General features: G+C 38.9%; 1 protein-coding gene across 1 annotated transcript in view; it reads right to left on the bottom strand.

Annotated features, from left to right (window-relative positions):
• MED27 (mediator complex subunit 27) overlaps positions 1-23,849 on the bottom strand; it is a 95,740-nt gene that overhangs the window by 70,610 nt on the left and 1,281 nt on the right. Inside the window, exon 2 of the mRNA XM_063353069.1 lies at positions 22,050-22,194. Coding sequence (XP_063209139.1) covers positions 22,050-22,194 — 145 coding nt within the window. The remainder of the gene's footprint in view (positions 1-22,049; positions 22,195-23,849) is intronic.

The following is a 23,849-nucleotide window of genomic DNA, read 5'->3' as shown; positions in this document are numbered from 1 at the left end:
AGGGCCAAAACTGGGTTTCTGAAGACTAGACTTGCAGCTGTCACTGTGATCAGCATAAAACATCCCCACCCACACAAGCCCTACAGTATTCCTATCACTAAGTGCCACAACAGAATTTGAAAAAATACTTTTTGGAAATTATAAACACTACAGATTCTTTATTTAGTTAGGAATTTGCTCTGATGTTAGCAGAAGAATTTTAAGACTTGGAGACTGAGCCATTTTTAAGTTGCTGTGGGACACACTTAAAACCACAGGAAAACCTAAATGATTCAATTTTATGGATTTCAAAGGAGACTGACATACACTTGACTTTCCATGCATCAGCTGTCTTACAGGCACTCTTCAATAACCCAGTTATCGCTTAAATGTCTAACGTCTAACCCACAGCCATTTCACCTCCTCATCTGAATCTGGACATACCTTATTGCTACATCTTGATAATCTGTAAGAAAATCTTACCAACCAAAAAACAGCAGTTCATTAGTACCCCAGTTTAAGGTGCCAAGTAACCAAACATTCCTCTCGCTGCTTTGTGGACTTCATTATTAACGAAGCTAAAGTTGCAGACATCAATCTATTGCTTCAGGTAGCCATCATAAGAAAAATAAATAGAAAGTTAGCATGGCTGGCCACAGTGGCTTATCTGGCATATTTACGGGAAGGTAAATTAAGAGCACTAATGACCACAGTGCTACAAGCAAGGTAATAACATTGGATCGGAATAGAAAATCCTTCTATACAGCTTCATCTGACCAAGAGCTTTGTTTTCTCCCTCAAACCATAAGATAAACTTCTGTCACTGTTTCAAGTACTTCACCCTTCTCTACTGAAGGCCAGGCTGCCTACAAGCCCCAAGGATATACTAGTCAGAACAAATGGACACTACTGGCCTTTTTCTCGTTTTTCTGAATGTTTCTCATTACCAAGAAAAAAAAAATGGGGAAAAAAGAAAGCATCACAATATTACTTAGTCTCTTGAAAAAAGCTGGGGAGGTTCCAAGGAGGTTATCCTTCCCTGCACCGCACGGCAGAGGCTGCCCCGTGCAATGCTCCTTGCTGCCGTACCTGACTGAAATAGCAGCAGCAGCTCACAGGGTGTCAGCTAGATTTGAGCTGTCTGACATTGCGTCTGAAATACAGACAGGGAAGACGTGTTTTCCTTGCTGTTCAATTCATTTTTAAGGTGTATTATCAAAACCACTCCTCTATCTTGGGCTGGAAAACTCCAAAGTCCAGCTGACTTAGAGGAACGGCACGACCTCCCTATGGACAGTTTCCACTGTACCAAAATTTCAAGGTATCCACCTCGTCTTACCAACTGCTTCCCAGAGAAATCACAATGCATCCAATATACATGCCCTACTGCCCTCCAAAACTCGCCCATCTTGAACAGCCACGGAATGCTGTACCCTGTATCCTCACTTTCCTTACCTCAAAACCCAAAGCAGCCCCTTCTCCTCCAACAGTTTTAAGCTGCCCAGAAGCAAACATCTGATGGAGCTAAGCACGCCACAGTGCCCACCACTGCAGCTATGGTGGGTGCAGAACATCAGAAGACTATTGGAAGTGACTAGTTTAGCCTGAACAGTGAATTCAGAATGTAAAAACATATTATATATATAAGAAAAAAAAAAAAACACCAACCAACAAAGCCCTGCATCATTTTGGTCTTAAAGCTAGACAAGGAAATTCTATTAAAAAAATTGTGCAATTGTTACATTACAATTACATTTCAAAACAGACACAAGCTGATAAATTTCGTATTAAGTTTTCCAAAAGCATCCTTAACTCTTCAGCAGCGCACATACTTACACAGCCAAAAAGGATCTTTCTGTATGAGATGATGCCGCCAGCAATATGACAAATTGGTGTGCATTTAAGGAAACTGGGGTGGTGGGAGAGCAAAATACCACTTTTCGCAAGCCGTGATTTTTTAACTTGTTTCTATCACTTCTCTAGCTACAAAATCTTTTGTAAATGAGGACACCACCTACCTACCTCCCAAAGTTTATTTTATCAATAACTCAGCAACATGAATGACCGACAATTCACTCAACTATAGTTTTTGCCTCAGGCATTAAAAAAAAAAAAAAAAGAGCAAGGAAAACTTAAAAATAGTGCTGAAGGAGCTGAAGACTTGCTGCTGGCACACAAAACAAACAGGAACAATTGAAAGCCAGAGAGCAGTTAGTAATCTATATTACTGAGCCTAATGCTTGGACAGTACGCAAAACAGATGGCTCTGCAATATGGAGATGGCTCCATGAAAAGCAATCGGCACAGGGATGCTGCAATAACGTAGTAGCAGTAGTTTGTCTGGTTGTTGCAACAGCCACAGCAAACTGAATTGTATCGTTTCAGGGTATAAAAAAAAAAGCAAAACTTAGTAAAACAAAATAGCATTTCCTAGTTCAGTAAGCTTATTTATAGTCCTTGATAAAGCATGGTCTAGTTTAAGTTTTTAAGGATAGTTTGCATATCCTTATAGATAGATCGCATAGTTTGGTGCAAATAAATGAGCCCAATCGCCCAGCACTAGCAGCGTTCCTCTTCCTGTCCCGTCCCCCTCCCCGTAATTCTGCATCACACTGAACGGCTATGAACGTCAGCTATTTAGTTCTACTTTTAGTGCTGCTTTAAATAAAAGTGTGCTGAGTGCAAGCTGCATAATGAAGGCTCAAAACCATGGAGATGGCACAGACTGCAATTGGGCAGCATCTCCAAGCTGTGGGGGTTTCATTTTTTGTTTTTCATTCTGTCACTTAGTTAATTTGGGGAACAAAACCAAAATTTGCCAAGGGAAGTTTCCAACTACATGCTGGAGCAGACAAGCCGCTGGCTGGTTTCAAATGGAAGTCCTGTTTCAGACCTTGAGGACATACTCAGAGACAAGGGACGCGCAGTGCACATGCACACATAAACATGTGAGGAACAGGCAAAGGACTTCTTGACAAATGCATAAGGAGCTCAAACTAATTTGTTTTCTTTAAGTATTACAGTTCAAGGCCATCATGACTAAGCAATATACCAGACATGCAAGGACTTTCAATAATCTGAAAATCTAACCTGCAACTTTTTAGAAAGGTCAGATCGTTATAAACTCTTTGACCACAGGAACCTCTTAAAATATACATATATATATGCTCTCTAGGGAACCAGAGCACAGATAAAAACCCAGGTTTAAAGCCAAGCGTAAGATTCTTCATCCTCTGAAACTTTCCTACGATAAACCGGGTTGTTTAAAGGGCAAGGTCAGTAGCCAGAGTTAACAGAGGACGTATCATCTTGCCCTGCACACCATGACAGGTGATGCTATTCAGCTACAGACTATGCTGACACGGTCTTTGTTTTAGCAATGAGGCTATTTTAATTTAAAAAAAAATCCATTAAACCATGTGTTTTGCTGTGGAATACGTCTATTATTTTTCTTAAATCAAAACTCACTGACACAATTGCTGATGCTGGTAGCAGGCAGTGGAAACTGAAGGCCTCAGCATGCAGTTTTACTGGTTGGGAACAGGGAACTGTCACCAAAGCATCAGCCCTCCCATTCCTCTATCAAATATTTTCCTCATCCAAACTTTCCATACTTCAGGAATTTGATTAAAGCCATCTCCAGGTATTGTTTGATCAATAACATTACTTATCAGTGTTTCCTAAAATCCCAATGTTTCCCTATGAGGCTGCAACAACTTCTGGAATACAAATTCCAACACAAATCCTGTTGAAGATAAGAAAAGTGCAATTTGTTGTGAGTAAATACACCAACATACACATGTTGTTACAGATTGCAACTGGAGTTAAAAAAAAATAAATTTGGTTTGAAGTATTTCCAAAGTGGAGGGACAGTGCACTGCCCGAACGCTGATGAAGGCATGAGCTCAGCACTAACACACAACTGACCGCACCTGTGTTTAGTTTGCAAAAGCAGCATGAAAGCACAAGGTTATTATCCTTCTCAATGAGCAACCAAATATTATTGTTCCTTAAAGTAATAATCAAGAAAGAAATTAAAGCAAGTTCATTTTAAGGAAGAAGATGCTTTTGAACTATATTTCCCTTCTTCTGGACTTCAGCCTGAGGAGTACATTGTACAACAAGAACAAGAGCAGAACCTGCAAACTAATTACCAGAATGTACATTCACAGCATTTTGCCTGCCATGACTGCTGCTACTGGTATTGCTCTTCTCAAGCAAGCAAACGATTAAGAATGATTAAATACCTACTTTGCTTAAATACTCTTGATAATAAAGGTATTTTTCTTCCCCTTTTCTAATGGGTATTTTATGTTGACAACTGATGGATTGTATATTAAACTGTTTTCACTCACAACAGCAATCTGCTGCTACAGTTACCAAACCAAAGAAAGGAGGGATGCTAGAGCCCTGTGATTTGAAGGGAGAACAAGAGAAAAAGGCATAAAGTTCACACAACACTATAACAATCCTACTGATGGGGTTTTTGTTTTTTTTTTTTTTTTTTTTTGTTTTTTTGTTTTTTTTTTTTTACTTTGCAAGCTTCCTTCCACACACAAACATTCTTTTATAACCTGACAATCCCCTGTAGCCCGGAAACTCCGTGAACATATCATGTATTCTTGTTTTTAACATCTTTGAAGTCCCTGCAATATCTTTCTCATCTACTGATCAGGATAACATGCAACTGCATACATGGAGTGCACAATCAAATTTCCAGTACCCTACACACAGTACTTCTGCACTTCAGAAAATTCATTGTTTCCATAAGTATCCTTTTAATGAAGACAGAAAGCATCAAGAGCTAAAATAAATAAATAAATTTAAGCAACTTACAAGAAAACAAAAACACAGTCAGTCAAGGCACTGTTTGACTTCATCAGCCACTGGGAAAAACCACAAAGAATTTACTGCTGCTCTGATTTGATCATGCAAGCCTCTGAAAACTTTGCCTGGTCCATTATTTATTTAAAAAAATATTCTTTCCATATTTACCATAAGCATAGTGTACATGAGGCACTAGTTTCCCAGACTTCACATTGTGGCTGACAAAGCAAAATGCTTACTGAAATTAGAGAGCCATCAGAGCAAGAATCTCTGAAAAAGGCCACCTTAAATAAATGCACAATAAATGTCTCCTCCGTCCACTCAAGCAGAGTCTTCAGCCACTGCTGTATGTCAGTGTCTATTTTAAAAGCAGGTCATGGATGCTTACAGAAAAGCCACAGCCCCTTGATTTCTATACATCTGGGAATTGCTACATTTTGCAAGTTAGCACATATGAAAATGAACTAAGGACAGTATCTCTGAGTTCATTTAGACTCTGGGAGTTCTACTACAAATAACCTTTGTGAAACAGTCAACATTCCCTATGACAGATTTTTTTGGGAAAAGTGATTCTTAAAAAGAATCACCTTTCTGTGTACTGTTAACTCAACAAACCCCTTACTATAGCATGACCATCATCAAATATGCATTTACTAGCCACACAAAATCATAAAGTTACTTTGAAATTTGTTTGAAGATTAGCTAAAAGCATTTGCAATGTGGTATACTCTGCAGGAACAGTTCCAATACCATTAGAGTCCATTCCATTTTAACCGCTTTTTCTCCTCTGTTGCTCTACGGAAGATCCACCCAGAAGGACAGCAAGTTTACCAGTACTGGAAAACAGCAAAACTTAATGATGAACAAAGTCCTATCAAATTAATATAGCAATAATATGGTTCATGAGGGGAAAAAATCTTGAAGAATAATGTGTTTTGGTTTAACAACTTAAATTAAATCTTCTTTTCTCCTCCATCAACCCCTTTTTCATTTCATGACTCCTTTTGCTTTGTTGTAGGAAAAATGAATTATATCTGAGCAAGTGAATGGTTTATGTCTCTGCTGCTTTTAGTTCATGCAACCTGCTATGGCAAAGCAGTTGTCTCATTTGGGTTGTTGCAAGAAATTAACAAGAAATTTATTCACCTCTGTATGCAGATACAGTTGCCTATTACATGGAAATATGAGTCTGAAACACTGTATTTACAAAAGACAGTATTACAAAGCCGCTTGGTCTCTATGGACATCTGTATAATACCAAGCTGCCACATAAAACACTACTAATGAGATGTTCTTTTGATTTCCCACAATCAGAGGTCTCCACCCGTTATGCCATCGCTCTCTTCCATCTGTGCCGCGCTTTGAATGGACGAAATCATCCCTTACATGCGTCAACGCTAGCAACTGAACGGATCGTCTAACAAGGCAGCTAGATGGCAGCTTTCCTCACAGCCTCCCCCAAAGAGGAGATTTGTTTCTTCCATTTCTGAGGAGCGTAGTGGATGACTCCTCTCTGCTTCAGGTCTTCCAGAGGGAAGGAATTGGCTTGGAGGAAATACAACTAATTAGTTCCCTCATAGACAGGAGAAAGCAAGCACATTGACTTGTGCCCTTTATGTATTGATGCTCTACCTGAGTAAATTAAGATGTACACGAGAAAAGCAAAGAGCACCAGAAGTGGGTATACGACCCAGAAAAACATAGTAGCAATTTTATATCTTCTTCAATCTTCCTGAAATGTGATTACGCTTGACCTTTAAATCTAGTAGATCAACCAATCAATTCTGCTGGAACAACCCTGTATGTGTGATCTAAGAGCACACCCATACTTAAAAAACTTCCAAAGCCTGTCTGGCACTGTCATTTTATTTTGCTGTAAAAGTTACCAAGATTTGTCTCAATTGATTTTACTTGCAAGAAAAACACATCAAAACTGCAGCATCAGCAGACACGAAAGGTCTTAGCTTCTTGTAGGATGAATGCAATATCAATAGTTATTAGGATGTATTCATACAAGGTACACAAGAGGGATGGAAAGAAGATGCTAGTAATCTCACTTAATCTTAACACAGCCCCAAGTCAGGTTCTTTAGGCTGTGGGAAAAAAAAAATGCAAGGAGAACGATAAACACTCCAAAGTATTTGCCAGACAAAACGTTGAATTTGGAACTGAAAACATATTTAACAGCTCTTTAAGTAGTAAAGCTTTCGTGTTGTGTTATATGTTAGTTGTATTTCAGCTGCTAAATAGTGCTTTAATAAAATAACTCAAGAGGCTTCTGAATGGTATTCATCCATAGTGGGCTTCCATAGAAGAAAGATCAGCAACCCCTAGTGATCCTACTCGTATGCAGCCTCTCTCAGATTTCTCGGAGTACTTATTACGTATCACACTCATTTTATAGACAGGAAAACAAAGACATGCATAACAAAGTGACTTGTGAAACCACACCCAGCAAGCTAAGGACAGAGAAAAGGATGTACAACTCCAGGTTCCCTCCAGTCCCATTATAAACTTGGCAATGCTACCACTCCTGAACCCCTCACCCTCCATCAGAAATGTTCTGAAATGTCCACACACAGCATCATCACACAGTCAACTAGATAGCAAGTTCTTTTATGCAGAAATTTGTTAACTTCACTCCATGTTACATGCTAGGGTGTCCAAAAGAACCAGAAAATTGGAAATGAAAGGTATGAAAGGTTAGCTTTTGCTTTCCCAGGCACAAGAGAGCTTACAGAGTTGATTGGCTCTGTGATCTATGAAATTTCTACAAACAGCTTTGGAAGAGGCACCAAGCAGTGCAGCCAATCCAAAAAAAAAAAAAAAAAAAAAAAAAAAAGATGTCACTGAGCAAACTGAAAATGCTACATTGAAAATTCTGAAAATACAAGATTTCAGAGTAAAACTGAACCATAAGGCAAGCCAGAGAACTTGTTAAGTCTGAGCAGAGAGACAACTGCAGAGAAAACTCTAAATAGAACCCAACTAAAAGCATATGGGTAGGGCAGGGAACATTAGAATAAAAATCTAACTAATGGTAAAACACACAGTGATGTTTTTTCTTAAAAGTCACATAGGAAGAGAAACATATATCCAACCTCATTGAGAATAACCCTGAGGGAAGGAGGCAGCTATTATTCTTTAACTGCAGCTAAACTTAATTGTACCGTCAGTCTGACCTCAGTACCAGGGAAGGTCATGGAGCAGATCATCTTTAGTGCCATTACAAGTCATATAATGGACAAGCAGGGGATCAGGCCTGGTCAGCATGGGTTTATGAAAGGCAGGTCCTGCCTGACGAACCTGATCTCCTTCTATGACAAAATGACCCCATTATTGGACAAGGGAAAGGCTGTGGATATTGTCTACCTAGACTTTCAAAAAGCATTTGATACTGTTCCCCATAGGATTCTCATGGAAAAACTGGCTGCTCATGGCCTGGATGAGCATATGATCTGCTGGATCAAGCATTGGCTGAATGGACAGTCCCAAAGAGTGGTGGTCAATGGAGTTAAATCCAGCTAGTGGCCAGTCACAAGTGTTGTCCCTCAGGGCTCAGTGTTGGGACCATTTCTGTTTAACATCTTTACTGATGATCTTGATAAGGACATAGAACATATCATCAGTAAGTTCGCAGGTGACACCAAGTTAAGTGGGAGTGTTGATCTACATGAGGATAGGGAGGCTCTACAGAGAGACTTGGATAGATTGGATTGATGGGCCAACGCTAACGGCATGAGCTTCAAAAAGGCCAAGTGCCGGGTCCTGCACTTGGGCCACAACAACCCCATGCATCGCTACAGGCTTGGGGCAGTGTGGCTGGAGAGCTGCCCGGCAGAAGAGGACCCGGGGGTTCTAATTGACAAGCGGCTGAACATGAGCCAGCAGTGTGCCCAGGTGGCCAAGAGGGCCAATGGCATCCTGGCTTGTATTAGAAATGGTGTGACCAGCAGGAGGAGGGAGGTGATTGTCCCCCTGTACTCAGCACTGGTGAGGCCACACCTGGAGTATTGTGTCCAGTTCTGGGCATCTCAATACAAGAGAGATATCGAGGTGCTGGAGTGAGTGCAGAGGAGGGCAAAAAAGCTGGTGAAGGGCCTGGAGAATAAATCTGATGAGGAGCGATTGAAGGAGCTGGGACTGTTTAGTTTGAGGAAGAGGAGGCTGAGGGGAGACCTCATTGCTCTCTACAACTACTTGAAAGGACACTGTAGAGAGGTTGGTGCTGGTCTCTTCTCCCAGGTAATTAGTGACAGAACAAGAGGGAATGGCTTCAAGGTGCAACAGGGGAGGTTTAGGCTGGACATTAGCAAGAAATTCTTCACAGAAAGAGTGGTCAGACACTGGAATAGGCTGCCCAGGGAGGTGGTGGAGTCACCATCCCTGAACGTGTTTTAAGAGTCGTTTAGATGTGGTGTTGGGGGATATGGTGTAGGGGAGAACTTTGTAGAGGGGGGCGATGGTTGGACTCAATGATCCCAAGGGTCTTTTCCAACCTAAATGATTCTAATTTGATACAAAACTAACATTTTCTCTGAATGAAGAATTCTTTTAACTTAAAGAAAAGCCAACTTCTGAAATCAGATAAGAGCCCAGTAACACTGCAGTAGTTGAGAATGTCATGATTTCCATCAAAAAAACCTGTTTTGCAGAGATTAGGAACAGCTGTTTCAAACTGAATTAGACTAAAACTAGAAACAAGCTGTCAAGACCCAAAAAATATATTTTATACATAAAAGAACGTATTTGATTCAGCTGTTTTATCGTGGTGGTCAGCCAAAAGAGAAATAAAGTAACATTCTGAGATTCCAGACGTTGTCGCAAAGACTCTCTCATTTTTAACACTCTTTATGTAGATTTATTCCTTTGAGCATTTGGAATAGGAAAAATGTCAAACAGCTCATATCACAGATTCTTGAATATTTTCAAACCACGGGCAGCTTAAAACAGTTCAGAAACACCTAAGGACTCTTTCTGCTCTAGTCCACATTCTCTGCATCTTCTGTAGCAGTAACAGGACGTTGCAATAAAGAAAATACACTCAACTGCTGTTGATATGAAAAGATTGAAATAATTCACTTCAACACACCACTTGTGAGTAACATGCATACAGCTCCTTTTTGTCCATGCTTGCAGATCCTAGGAGGCTTTAAGTGCGTATTTTCAGGATCAATTTCCACAGGAATTGCAGCTTCATATAAGGAGAAGTAAATGCATCTATTTTAGAATATACTGTAAAGTGTCCCATCTAGATATAATTCCTTTGTGTCCAATCACCCATGCAGTATACAGAACACCTCTTACACTATGTTGCTCGCTACCAGTTACAGAAGGTTAGAGAATCCAAGCACAACAACCAAATTAATCAAGACTGGTGCTGGTTTTGAATAGAACTATTTGTTCCAAAGCACAACTCTGAACATCAAAGACCCCTGTGACTTTATTACATGCTGTAAGATGTGGCCATTACAGTCTGCTTTCCAACCAAATCTAAAGTAGTCTTGAAAACACCCTTAGCATTTCAACATGTTCATTACTTTGCATAATAACGATATATACTAATTCTACCCAATAAGTATATTAGTAATTACTGTCAGCCTGTCAGTATACATGCTTTTGAAGAAGAGGTATCCGGGAACAAGCCAGTTCATGAGCATATAAAAATACGCAGACCGCAAGAAATGCATTTTTAACTCACCAAGACACCAGGCAAGCATGCAATTGCAGTCACGCGCCATTTCAGCTTTCAGATTACTCACACGGTCTAGCTTTAAGCATTAAAATTGAGCACTTAAGTTCTCAGCAAACTCAGTGGAGCACCAGAGCACGATTGAATGCTTCACGCTAAGCCAAGAACCTTACAAAAGAGCACAACAAGATAACCGCTGCTCAGGGTACATAAACTTTTGATCTTACTGTGAAAAGATCAAAAATGTGATCCTACCAGGTGCTAGTCTTTCAATCAGCTTTCATTAAATCTTGTTAATTCAGAGGACATCTTTTTCTAGGTATACTGTAACTGAACAAGTGTCAGTGGCTAAAAGATTTTATTCACGTTTTTTGTTTCTTGTACAAGTGAAAGCCTTAGATTCAGGCATTTAAAATTAGATAGAGTGAGCTGCTATACATGCTTGAGCTAATCTTGTATCAGCAGAGAAAGTGGTAACATGTACTGGTAAGTCACCTTTATCTCCAGAACTTCAGGATTTTACAACTCTCATAGATTTATATACTAGCTCATAACGAGCTGAGGTACCAACAAGTGAAGTAGCTCTGAGTGCTATGTTCATATTCTTGTCTCTGTTCTCCTATCAACCCCCAAACCTGCCCAACTGTGGCACTACTCAAGACTTCTAGGAGAGCCAAGATACGTTTCTGCAACTACCAATCAAGCCTGACAGTCAGCCATGAAGTTACATAGCCTACAGTTCTCAGCACCACATTTAGAATATTGTTTTTCCCCATTTCTATTCCCAGCTGACCCAAGACAAAAGAGTATAATTACAGGGGGCAGGGAAAAAGAAAAAACACAAGCCCATTTCTCAGGAGGCAGCATTTTACAACAGATACAGTCTTGGTTTTCTACAGAAGAAGAATCATTCACCTGAGCTCCTGCAGAACACCGAACTGAAGTATCCCTAAAAACTGGGTCAGGTATCTGGCCAGATCTGAAACAAAGTACCCCTGCAAAACCAGACATTTTCAGCAGAATGCAAAAATGACCACATGTACTGCAAAGCATGGACTTCCTGAGTGTTATTAGTACATCTTACAACTTTGGGAAGAACAGACAACTTGCTTCAAATTATCAAGCAAAATTTTATTTTATCACCAGGAATATTTTGGAAAGAGCAAATTCACTTTGAAAGGTCATCTGAGATCAACTGCGCATCTTTTTCAATACAACTCTATGTTAAAACCAAAAACCAGGCACAGATATGAACAGTAATGATAGTGATGTCATGGTTTGTAATTTCTTATTCATATTCTGCAATTGTCACAGCACCGGAGTGACAAAACACCACCACTCCTGCAGAGCAGGATTAATCTTTCCTCCCAGGAAAATAAAAATCAGTATGCATTGATCCCAAGAGGCAAGAGACTTCAAAAAAAAAATCACCACATATCTTCTGGATTATATGCCTTTAACATCAGAAGCTCAGTATTAAGTACTGCTGAATATAAAACTGCTGCCATGTGTTTGCCGAACGTGCGTTTCCATGAAGCAGTAGCCAAACCAGCAGTCTGAACTGCACTTTTGATTCCATACAGCTCCTTACCCAGACTATTTTCAATTTTATTAGCTTTTAGGCAATTTTCATGTTTTGTAGCCAGTTATCAACAGTATCTGATTAATATACAATGGGGAAGAACTGAGTATTGCTTATATGCAATTCAAACAATTAAATCACTCTGAACTGAGGGGGGCAACTGTAGTAACTCCAAGAGAGAACTCCAAAAAAGATTAGAGATGAGCACACTTATGCATTAAAAAAAAAAAAAAAAAAACCAACAACAAAAAACCTCACAAATAACAGTCACACAAAAAGACCTGACAACAACAATAGCAGAGAGCAACGGGGTGACATCATTAAATTTTCCATTTTATTTGAATTCCTCTAGAAGCTATGAAAAAAATCTTTTCCATATAAAGAGTATCAATGGGAAGCTTATCACCTGTATCATTTATATTAGTGTTCATATTCCTTGAATGCCCTTCATATGCAGGTCCCCAAACGCTTTACAAACATCATTAATTTGCCTCAGAGAAAGCGAGACACAACTCTGAGTCCCTGAAAACATCCCCTGTGCTTTCACAGTAGCCACCATCCACTAGGTAAGTTTCATCACCAGTAGCAAGTCAGTCTGAGCCACCGAGAGCTGAGACAGTAGGCAAACACAAAATTCAAAGGAATGCCAGGGTTTCTTACAATGCTCTTCTTGTTCTGCAGTCCTACATTTTCGTCACTTAATCCCTAGACAACATGTATTTCCACTTACACCTTGCTGTATTTCTCAACTTCTAAAAGTAAAGCCTTTTCTTCTGACCTAATGGTTGTACTATGACTTACTCATCTACATACTGCATTTCTGTGCCTGTGCATGGCTTAGTTTGATTCACAGGCTGTTACAGATAGAGAGCAATGCAGTTTTAACCAATCTGGTTTGATGACCACATTATGCAGCTTAGAAAGTGAAACTGATTGTTGATTTACAAATTGCATAGTTCAGCCATCAAACATGAACTGTATGAAGAGTTCTCACAGAGGAAGAAAAAAAAAAAAAAGAGTTAGGGGAAGAAGAACAGGGAGCAGGCAGAAGTGTTTTGGTTAAACTAGAGCAACATCAATCATTTCCATCCTGAAACAGGCTAACAGCTAGAACATTAATACTTATCAAAGAAAGAGGGAAAACAACCCCACTCATTAGCAAATAAAGGTGTTGTAAAGCATTAAATAATTCCCACCAGCTGACAAGGGAGTTGTGATTTATAATAGTGTGTATTGATATATCACTTCCTATAATTAGGAAAAGTGAGACTGGTACCGCTTACAGCATTATACAACAAATACTGTTGAATAACAACAAACACCAAGCACAACAATAGAAAAACACCACATCACGCTCTTGGGCTGCTTCAGATTTGAAACAAAGCATTCTAACAAAATCCAGTAAGAAAGACAAATTCTGTCCGGACACGTATAACCTGATTTCACAATAGTATCCTAGTGTGAATTATTACTAGTATCACTCCAAGAGGATCACAGATATAAAACATTCAAACTACATAAATAACAAGCCAGAATCAAATGCTAATTATTTCTCATTTTTCTTTAAGGAACAAGTTACTCATCATCACTTTTCTCTTCCTGAAGTAACAAGCTAACTTCAGTCTACTAAAACGTCAAAGAAATTCAGCTAACTGGCAGAGTGGCACAAGGTGGCATACGTGGCAAATTCTCACCTGCCACAGCATCTTTCCAGTAGTGCAAAGAAAAAATAAATTTGTAATTTTCATTTCCTTTTGTTCCAATTAGTAGGTATCAAAAACACTTTTATAGTAACATGCTAACAATAAAATAGTTAAGATAGCCCTGGGTTGGACTTTTGGTCAAAACCAGCAGAGGACTCAAAGGCAAAGAAACACTAGAGTCCGAGAGCTGAAGATTCCAGGGGCTCCCAGCTGAGGGGGGAAGATGCATTCTCCAAAAAAGACAGACATAACTGACATTATCCATCCCCAGTGCCCCCCCATGTTGCTTTAGTCAGGATCTCTAGGAGAATAAAACCCCTCCAACATACAGTAGCTGGTGATTCTGCCTTTACTTTTACTGTAGCTATTATTATAAGCGTCCCTGTTTTCATTATGGTTTTCATTATCATTATTTTTCCCCTCCCACTACATTCGCTTTTTTTTTTAAACTATAGTTGCATAGCTCAGAGACCCTCAGAAAAATTTTGTGTCCCACCTTTTCCCTTCTCCAGTAAAGTATACTTAGACTGTAGTAATTCCTGTCACACACAAACACTCCCCCTTACATTTTAGTACAAGCACTTTTTTCCTCATCATAGCTTTTCCAGTGCTTTTCACTCCATCACTGTAACATCAAGGGCAATTTGCACACTACCTGAATTTGCCACCCCTGCCATTGCTGGTCACTGCAATCAACCCTGCAATAATAAGAGTCAATATTCCCCAGGCAGACAACTGAGCAATAATTAATAACTACGGCAGTTGGAAGCAAAGAGGTAACCACCTGTTTCCTATTCATATTTTAAAAAAGAAAAAAAAAAGAACATTAACGTAATTCTGAACAGCAAGGGCATTTCACCAAAACATTTGCCTAAAATCGCACAAAATTAAAAGCCCATAAAGGGCACTTTTCCAGACTGCCAGGCAAACAACATTAGTCACTGGCTGTATAATACTTGGCATCTACAAAGCATTTCTGTCCAAAGAACCCAATGCACTTGAGACACGTTTAGACTAGAAACTCTCCGAAGAAGTAGGTTAAGTATTATTATCCTATTTTATCCGTAAGAAAAATGAGGCACAGAAAAAAAATCATGCATCCTGTTCAAGGTTACAACAAAAACTAATAAGAAAAGCAAGAACAGAATCCAAGTGGCCCAGCTCCTATTTTGTGCCCCGTGTACAAGAAAACACCAGTTTGTGTATCATTCATTTCTCCGGTGACAGGAATATAAACTGCCGTGGCTTATCTGCACAGGAAAGGAGTCCACAGCGGGTAATCCCGAAGAGCCTTTCCACTCCCGCTCCCTCTAGGAAGCGCTGACTCTGCTCTTACAAAGCACATTAAAATATGCTCTTCAGAGTGCCACCGAGGTATCCTCGTAGGGACTTGACACTTTGCTTCAATTAAAATCTTACTTTATTGGTTTTTTTGTTCCCTTCTGTGAGCAAACCAAGAGATTTTGGTCACTTCTAATCTATTCTTTAAGTAACTTCTTCAGAGCTGCTGGTCACTGAGAATACCAGTATCTCAGACTGCACCACTAACCTGCCCCCTCTTACCCCAGCAAGCACAGATGATCTTCAAAAGCAACCTCCAGAAGCATCAGGCAAGCAGATGATCCAGTTACCATCAATTTTCCTCAGTGCCACAGGTCTGTCACTGATATTACAGTATACCTGAAAAGAAAATGTTTCCCAATTTGGGAGGATGAAATCTCAGCAGAATAAACTGGATCTCCGTGCAACAGTATGTCACAATATTATAACACCACATTTTTGTAGAAAAAAGTTCTGAAAGGACAAAATCTTGGCCATCTGCCTGAACTTCCAAAGAACTGCCAACACAATAATTCAGTTACATTGTCCATGCTACTGTAAAACTACATTAAACTCAAAATGTTTGAGCACATCCAAAATTTAAAATTAATGTTCCTTGGAATGAACACTTCATTTTACAATCAAGATGAACAACACAAAAAAAAATTACTTCAACAGTGTTCCTCTGCTATTATGGTTAACATTTAATGTCATTTATTGTCATTAAACTCAATATTTGTGTCTAATCAATACTAAGCTACCAAGGGCAGTCGTAACAAGTCTGGACTTTCTCTACAGGCTATATCGATTTCTCTTTTTTTTTTTTTTGAGACCTACAACAAACAATTTATACAAATAATTTATCAGGCAACACATCAAAATAATTTAATAAACAAAACCTATATATTCCTTTTTTCTTCTGTCATGTGACAGAAAATCTTTTTAACTCATTAATGGTAATCTCAACAGTTCGATTTTAAATTTATGTAAAATAAGAGGAAGCTATGAGGTAACAAATTTAAATCCAAATATTTTTCAGTGTATTTCAACATGTAGATCAACAGTAATTTTTTTCATCTTGTATTTGCCAGCATATTACTTTTAAATAAATTTATGAAGACTCCTGTCCAGCTTGTTCACTTGGAATATTTACAATACACTGATACTGTAAAGTTTATGCAAGTTGCCATAATCTTCTTTTCACAGATGAGTAAATGAAATAATTCGATGCAAGTCCTACTAACCCAGCGAGTCAGAAAAGTTGATTTTTTTTCTTTCTGCTTGAAGTGGTACATAACAGCCTTCCCAAATACATGGTTATCATGTTTTTTTAAGTACCATTTCACAATGATAGAACATTGTGAGTACCACCACCACTCACATACACCTATGCACACAGGTGCAAACTACAGAAGTGTTGGAATTGGAGTAAAGCAAACAGACAAATGCAAGTCTGAAAGCAGCAGAGCATACAACACTCCAGTGAAGTAAAAATCAAGGACAAAATTTAAGATGACATCACTGGTTCAAGACTACAATTGTTCTAGATTTCCCCCACTGTTACTGTTGTTAATAATATTATTTGAAAGTCTGAAAACAGTTTACTGCGAGGCAGGGGAGGGGGGTGGAGAAAAAGGAAAGATGACTTAGAGAAGACAGTATTTTCACTTGGGCAAGTAAACTCTGCTAGTACTGCTATCAACCAGCAACTCAGGGAAGACTTCGTTTGCTGCTATACAATGAATTCAATGTTTCTTAAGTCTGGCAGAAAGAGTAATCCTGGTGTGTTGGTTTTGTAGTTGATCATAGAATCATAGGGTTGGAAGGGACCTCTGGAGACTATCTAGTCCAACCCCCCTGCCAGGGCAGGGTCATCCAGAGCAGGTGGCACAGGAACGCATCCAGGCAGGTTTGGAATGTCTCCAGAGCTGGAGACTCCACCATCTCTCCAGGCAGCCTGTTCCAGTGCTCTGCCACCCCCAAAGTAAAGAAGTTCCTCCTCATGTTTAGGTGGAACTTCCCATGGTCAAGTTTGTGCCCATTACCTCTTGTCCTGTCACTGGGCACCACTGAGAAGAGCCTGGCCCCATCCTCCTGACACCCACCCTTTAAGTATTTATAAGTGTTGATAAGGTCCCCCCTCAGTCGTCTTTCTTCCAGACTGAAGAGACCCAAATCCCTCAGTCCCTCTTCATAAGAGAGGTGTTCCAGTCCCCTCATCATCTTGGTGGCCCTTTGCTGTCCCCTCTCCAGCAGTTCCCTGTCCTTCTGGAACCAGGGAGCCCAGAACTGGACACAGTACTCCAGATGTGGCCTCACCAAGGCAGAGTAGAAGGGGAGGATGACCTCCCTCCACCTGCTGGCCACACTCTTCTTGATGGAGCCCAGGATGCCATTGGCCTTTTTGGCCACAATGGCACATTGCTGGCTCATGGTCATCCTGTTGTCCACCAGGACTCCCAGGTCTCTTTCAGCTGAGCTGCTCTCCAGCAGGTCAGCCCCCAACCTGTACTGGCACATCGGGTTATTCCTCCCCGGGTCCATTTTGCATATACTTTTCAAATAAACAAACAAATGCAAACAAGCAAAAAATCTCTACCAGTGATTAAAGCTCAAATGTTGGGCATGAACTACTTGACAGCAACCCAATTAAGAGAGGTGAAACTCGCCCTTCAAAAGCATTTGCCTTGTTTAGTGGACACTTAATACGCTGCATATTTTCTGTTCCACTGGAGTCAGTGGAAATACCTTAACAGACACTGCCTTGGGCATGCACGGGGCAAGGGTATACAAATGCTTTGCCAAGGGCAAAGAGGATGAACAAATACACACTACAGGCAACAAATAACCTCACTAAAGCAGCAGATGGAAAACAGAAGTTTACACCACTCAAAGAATGAGTTCAAACTCCTGGATTCCAAAAACATGCATCTACTCTGACTGCCAGCTTTACTGTAGCTGGATCAGGCAACACCACCATCACAAGCTTTAATAAGCATTTTATATATGGATAAGTATATAACACTGGTTTATATACTTTATATACTCACATCATCAAATCTTTTGGGAAAAGACTTGGGTGACAAAACCCCTTTGTCACCCAGTATTGAGAACAAATATGAAGAAACAATTATTTGCTTAGTAAATGATGGTCTTATTGATGAGATCATGGTCTTGCCTCCTGCAGAAAACAAAAAGCACCCAGGAATGAGGAAGACTAGCAAAAGGGCACTTGTTATAGAAGCGTCATGAAAAGCAACAGAAGCAAGTTATTCCAGTGCCCTGTCACAAACATGAGGTAACACCTTTAAGAAAAAAAAAAAAATCAAAACTAAATCAGTATTTCAGTCTAATATAGCAAGCGACTTTCAACAATTCTTTTCATCTAAACTTCTAGCAAATGCATTCTCCCCTGTGGTAGTCTCCCATGAATTCCAATACAATGCAAGCAGCGAGCACCTGGTAAGGAAAGGCAAGGCAGAGAGCAGCACCCTGCAGATCCACTCCTGACTCTTCCAAGGAGTATCAGGCCACACACACACACAAATCAGAAACCCTTCTGACTGCTACTGTCATCTTAGATTTCAACTGCTCAGACACAACAATCATATTACAAAAAATTCAACAGCTGAGATACCCATAATTACTCAAACCAGAAATCAACTACAATTACTAGACAGAGACAGTCCCTATTAAAAAAAAACAACAAAAAAACCACCACTGATTTCTACAAATTTCCTAACTTACCGATAATACTTTATCTGCATTACCCATACAGCATGATAGCTCTTTTTTGTCTTATCTAATATTGTATCTTCAATATTACATTAGAGGGCACATATAAATACTTCTGGGAAACAGCACTTCAACTGTAATGAAGAAAACCTCTTTTCTTAAATAACATTGAACAGGAAGAGAAAAAAAAAATTATCAAGTAGACCTAAATACTGTTCCATGGCTACTACACGCCTCCATGCACCCCGCATTCAGCAAAGTAATTTACTTGTATGATTTCTACTGATACATAAAAGAAGCTAAAGCAAAGAAGAAAAAAACATTTAGCTCTTACTTGCAATAAGATCAACTTAAACTTCCTGTGTTTTTCAGCTATAGCTTGTGAGCTCTGTTAAACACCTGGAAAAGTAAAGTTCCTTTACAGCTGCATGTGTATGTAATTAAGGCATTTGACAAGCTGTTGTGTTCCCAAACAGCTGCTTCCATTATAAGGACAACTTTACCACCTGCAAAACTATTGGGTAAACTACAGTAAGTAAATATCAGGATAGCAGGTGCTAATAAATAACAAGCACTGCCAAGATAACACACTTCTGTAAGGAAAGTTTTCATTTTTCCCACACTACTTTTCTGTACCCCCAGAGCAGGCAAACTTAAGGTAATCAGAAACAGAGGAACTAGTGTTGTGACTCACAGGAGCAGCAGAACAAGGTTCAGGGCAAATATATCTGAAATCACAATTAAATGCAACCCGTCTCTACTGCACTAAAGTCAAAGAGTTAGGTCAGTAAACTTGCACCAAAAAGTGGGTCTTCACACAATGCATAACCAGCCACAGCTACAAGTATTAACTGTGGTAAAATAAACAAGTTGAAAAGTGTCGGGGAAGTCTAATCTCCTAGTACTATGCTTTAAAGAGCTTCATGTTGTTTGTGGTACTTGGAAGGTTACCATCACTATATTCTCCAAATAGTCTATCATTTCCAAAGCAGAAATACTGTGGACCAACTAAAAATCTCAACTTTTAAACAAACAGACCATTATACAGGATAACTTTTGAAATACTGTGTTGTTGGTTTTCTTCTTTGGTTTTTGGTGTTATGGGTTTTTAAGAATTACCATTTCAGGCCTCTAATTGTTCTTTCAATTTCAGACAAAAATAATGCAGTAAAGGGTTTTTTTTAATATACAGTACTTTCATATACTGAACAATAATTTGCTTCCCATGAGAGCAGTCATTATTACAAACCTTACTTATTATTGTTCTACAAGCCACTATTATTACAAGCCTCCCCATGTTTTAAAAATAAACAGAATGCATTGAAACATATACAAAGCCCAAGTACTCGCTTTCCCTATATTTCATTAATGTCCTTTTGGAATTGCACCACAGCCCCAAAACTCTGCTCCATCTACTCTCCCTTGGCAGCCATGTGGCTACTCATGCCATCAGTAATGCATGAACAATCAAAGAGAGAGGAAAATGCCCTTATCTCAGCTCATCAAAAATACAAGCAAGCCAGCCACAAAGGGGTCACAAATTAAAAATTAAATACAGACAGACATAAAGTGTATTGACACATCACCACACGTAAATCCCCTCTTCAAGCAACAGAAAACACCAGACACACATAATAAGAACAGAATGCAGACAAAAGATGTAATGAAATAACACTTATTCAAGAAACATATTTAGCAATGAAGGATTAAAGCAGCAACATAAATGAGCATCAATAGGGTCTTTGTTGCTAATGGTAAATCCAGCAGCTAATACCCTCACACAGGCAGCACATCCGCTGTTAGGAACAGGGGCAACCTACCCACGCCTGCTGGTTACTGCAAACCCTAGAAAGAATGCTAGTAAATTTCAGAAGAACCATTAGGTAGAAAGCAGCTATTTAAATACAACTTAAACAGTACCTTTTGTTTTAGCTGTAAAACAGAAGTCAAAGACAACAAAAATAAAAGAAAGATAATACTGTTTTTCTCCTGGAACATTTAACTGTGTATATGAGTGCACAGGATACTAAAACTTTCTGAAATTAGAATCCAGTATTACAAAAAACTGCTCTTCAAAGCTCCATAATTCTAAGTTAATAAAAAACTCCATTAGAATAACTATGTCAAAGCTATCATCAACAGAGTTTACTCTGATAACGCCCTAAAGTAGTAACTAAATCACTGAAGATTTAACTGCATTACAAGTTTAGTTTTCATGTATAAATGTTAGAGGGTTTTATTTTTTTACGAAAGTAGCAGATTAATTACTTTTTCTTGCTAACAGCAAGAAGCACAAGCAAACATGAAACAATTTCTCAATTAATAAATCTCTACTTAAAAATCCTTTCTGTCCCCCATTTTCCAACCATATCAAGTTTTATCAATGCTGAATACTGGGTTTAGAAGACATTAACACACGTTTGTATTCTGAAAAGTGACTGTACAAACATTATGGTGGTATTCATACAAACATTATTGTTGTCTTCCTATTTTAAATCTGAATTACGTTAGATTGTTTGGCTCAGTGTATAACAAGAATTGGCCTATGACCTATTTGTGTAGTCAGAAAATCTTCCTCGCTCATGCACCGTAATAAATAATTTAAAGTAGAATTGTTTCTTTTAATGCCTGAAATATTTTCAGATTTATTATTCCTGCTTACTCCTGCTGTCCTGTATAAGGTTGTTAAAAGCTACTACTCTGGAATCTCTTCTTATTTCTAAGACCAGGTGCAAATGTTTTCAGCAGCAGAAAATATGGTATGGAAAGCCACTAGGACTTCTGATGATGACAACTTCCCTATATGTTTCTCTCCCAGAAATAAATTTGGAGGTGACATAAGCTCTTGATTCTCTGCTCTAATATCCCACCGCCCTCTGCTACAGTGCTTACTGCCAGATGTAAGGACACAACATACTTTCATTTTATATCTACATAAGATGCTAAATAGCTAACAGGGAAAGTATTGTCCTGCTTGGGAGTTAACACTCTCTTTGAAAAACAAGGGCACACCTCAGTATCACAGAAAAGTCTCCTCCCAATTAAAACACCATTTTTACCCTTGAAGTACATTTAGGTACTTATTAGGCTCCTCAACTTCATAAAAAAACTCAGCAATTTTGACAGTCTCAAACACTCAGAAGTCTACTATATCACAAATCAAACATTCTGTAGGAATACACAAGTAAATTACATGGATGTATTCTGTTACCTTATTTGACCATTTGTAGGCTTGAAGAAGTTGGCTGTAAAGAGGTGTTTTGTCCTGAACAGGATCTAGGCTCAACAGTCCACTGTTGTGCAGGGGGTGGTTCTCAGACGGTTTACCCACTAGGTTGCTCAGACGCTCCAGTTCACTGAAAGAAAATAGAACGGCATTTTTTTAAAGTCAGATCTGCAGATACAGCTATCTGAGATGTACGATCCTCCTGCATGGCCAGCAATCATGCATGAACTCTATTTTGATAGCTAAGTGAGTTTTAAATACCTCCCAAATTTGATAAAAAACATAATCCCTTTCATTATCCAAACAATTTAAAGTGGTCTGTTAGTCATTAAGCTCATGGCTTCTTAGGAGAGAAAGTACAAGTCAGGAGTCTTTGTAACACAACCTGGAAAGAGTCAAACTACAGCAAATCCTGTTCACAAGCACTTACAGAACCCAGTGTATCTTCTAAGCGATGCGTACCCTCAGAAACTACAAAATTCTGATTTTAGTATTGCCTGCAATACTATACTATATTTTTTTAGCCATCAAGCAGGCAGATGCCTCATCATTTCATTAAAGAACTAGAAATTAACACTGTCCTCATATAAATATACTGAAGAACTGTCAGTAGTCCTAAGCCTGGAGATGGTCCTCCAAAGTGTGTGATTACTCTAAGCAAGTATACACATTCCAGATTCTCAGGGCAAGGAAGCATCTTCTGATTTCCATGAGCAATTCATACATTTGTAGACGTGCATAAAATATTCAACTACAGCATAAGCAGCACCATTTTCCCATGAAAAATACCTCACTGTGAAATGATCTATTACTGCTTCATATCTCATTTGTCAAACACTACATTTAATAATAACAAAAGTTAAGCAATTTTTAAAACTTGCATTGATCAACTGTAGAAGAAAGACTGGCTACTTTGCACAGATATAAAACGCAGTTTTTCAAGCAACATGACTAATCAGGAGCCTTTCCTTTTGACTTCTGAATGTTACATCCTACTTCAGATGAACTTCCAGTAAATTAGAACTAGGATTCAGACCCTTCAAAGGGCAACTTCTGAAAAATCTCTGTAAAGAAAAAACCCAAATATCTCAATTTGTATTTAATGAAGGTTACAAAAATAAACACCAACAATCAGAGAACTGACAGGTAAGAGACTTCCACACTTTACTACCACAAAATTCTCCTTTATTAACCATCATTCCTTCAAGTTTCCATGGCCTACATTCTTTCTAAGCCTCTGGTGCTGCGACTGCTCATAAATATGCCTAATATTTCTTGACAAAAAAATACAATAAAATAAATGTGAATAGACATAATAACTAAGGATTTGTTGAACAGGGATGCCAGTCAACACTTTCATGATGTGAGCCAAAGGCCAACAACAACATTAACCTCAACACACCCTGGAGTATACCCTTGCTACTTGAAATCTGTGCTTCCCAAACACGTAATGCAATACATAACACTTAGATGCTATATAAATGACAATATTTTGGGACAGTTATATTTCAAAAAAGACAAATCAAATACACTACGAAATATTAAAAAAGTTATCTTACAAGGAATCAGGAAAGAAATGGCCACCAAAGCACTGATAAGCATATCCACTCCTGCTCTGGAAGAGAGAGTGAAAAAGGAACTGATGAAGTTTGATGATGAAGCCACTCTCAGGTATGGTAGTAAGGACAGGGACTGACCGCAAAGAATTGCGCAAGAACTTCACAGCACTGAAATACTGGGTGATAAAGTACAAAGTAGAGGGCTCTAAAATACTACACACGAGAC

Source organism: Chroicocephalus ridibundus, chromosome 15, assembly GCF_963924245.1.
Source record: "Chroicocephalus ridibundus chromosome 15, bChrRid1.1, whole genome shotgun sequence".
In the NCBI taxonomy this organism is placed as follows: Eukaryota; Metazoa; Chordata; class Aves; order Charadriiformes; family Laridae; genus Chroicocephalus; species Chroicocephalus ridibundus.
This window is presented reverse-complemented; position numbering and strand designations above follow the sequence as displayed.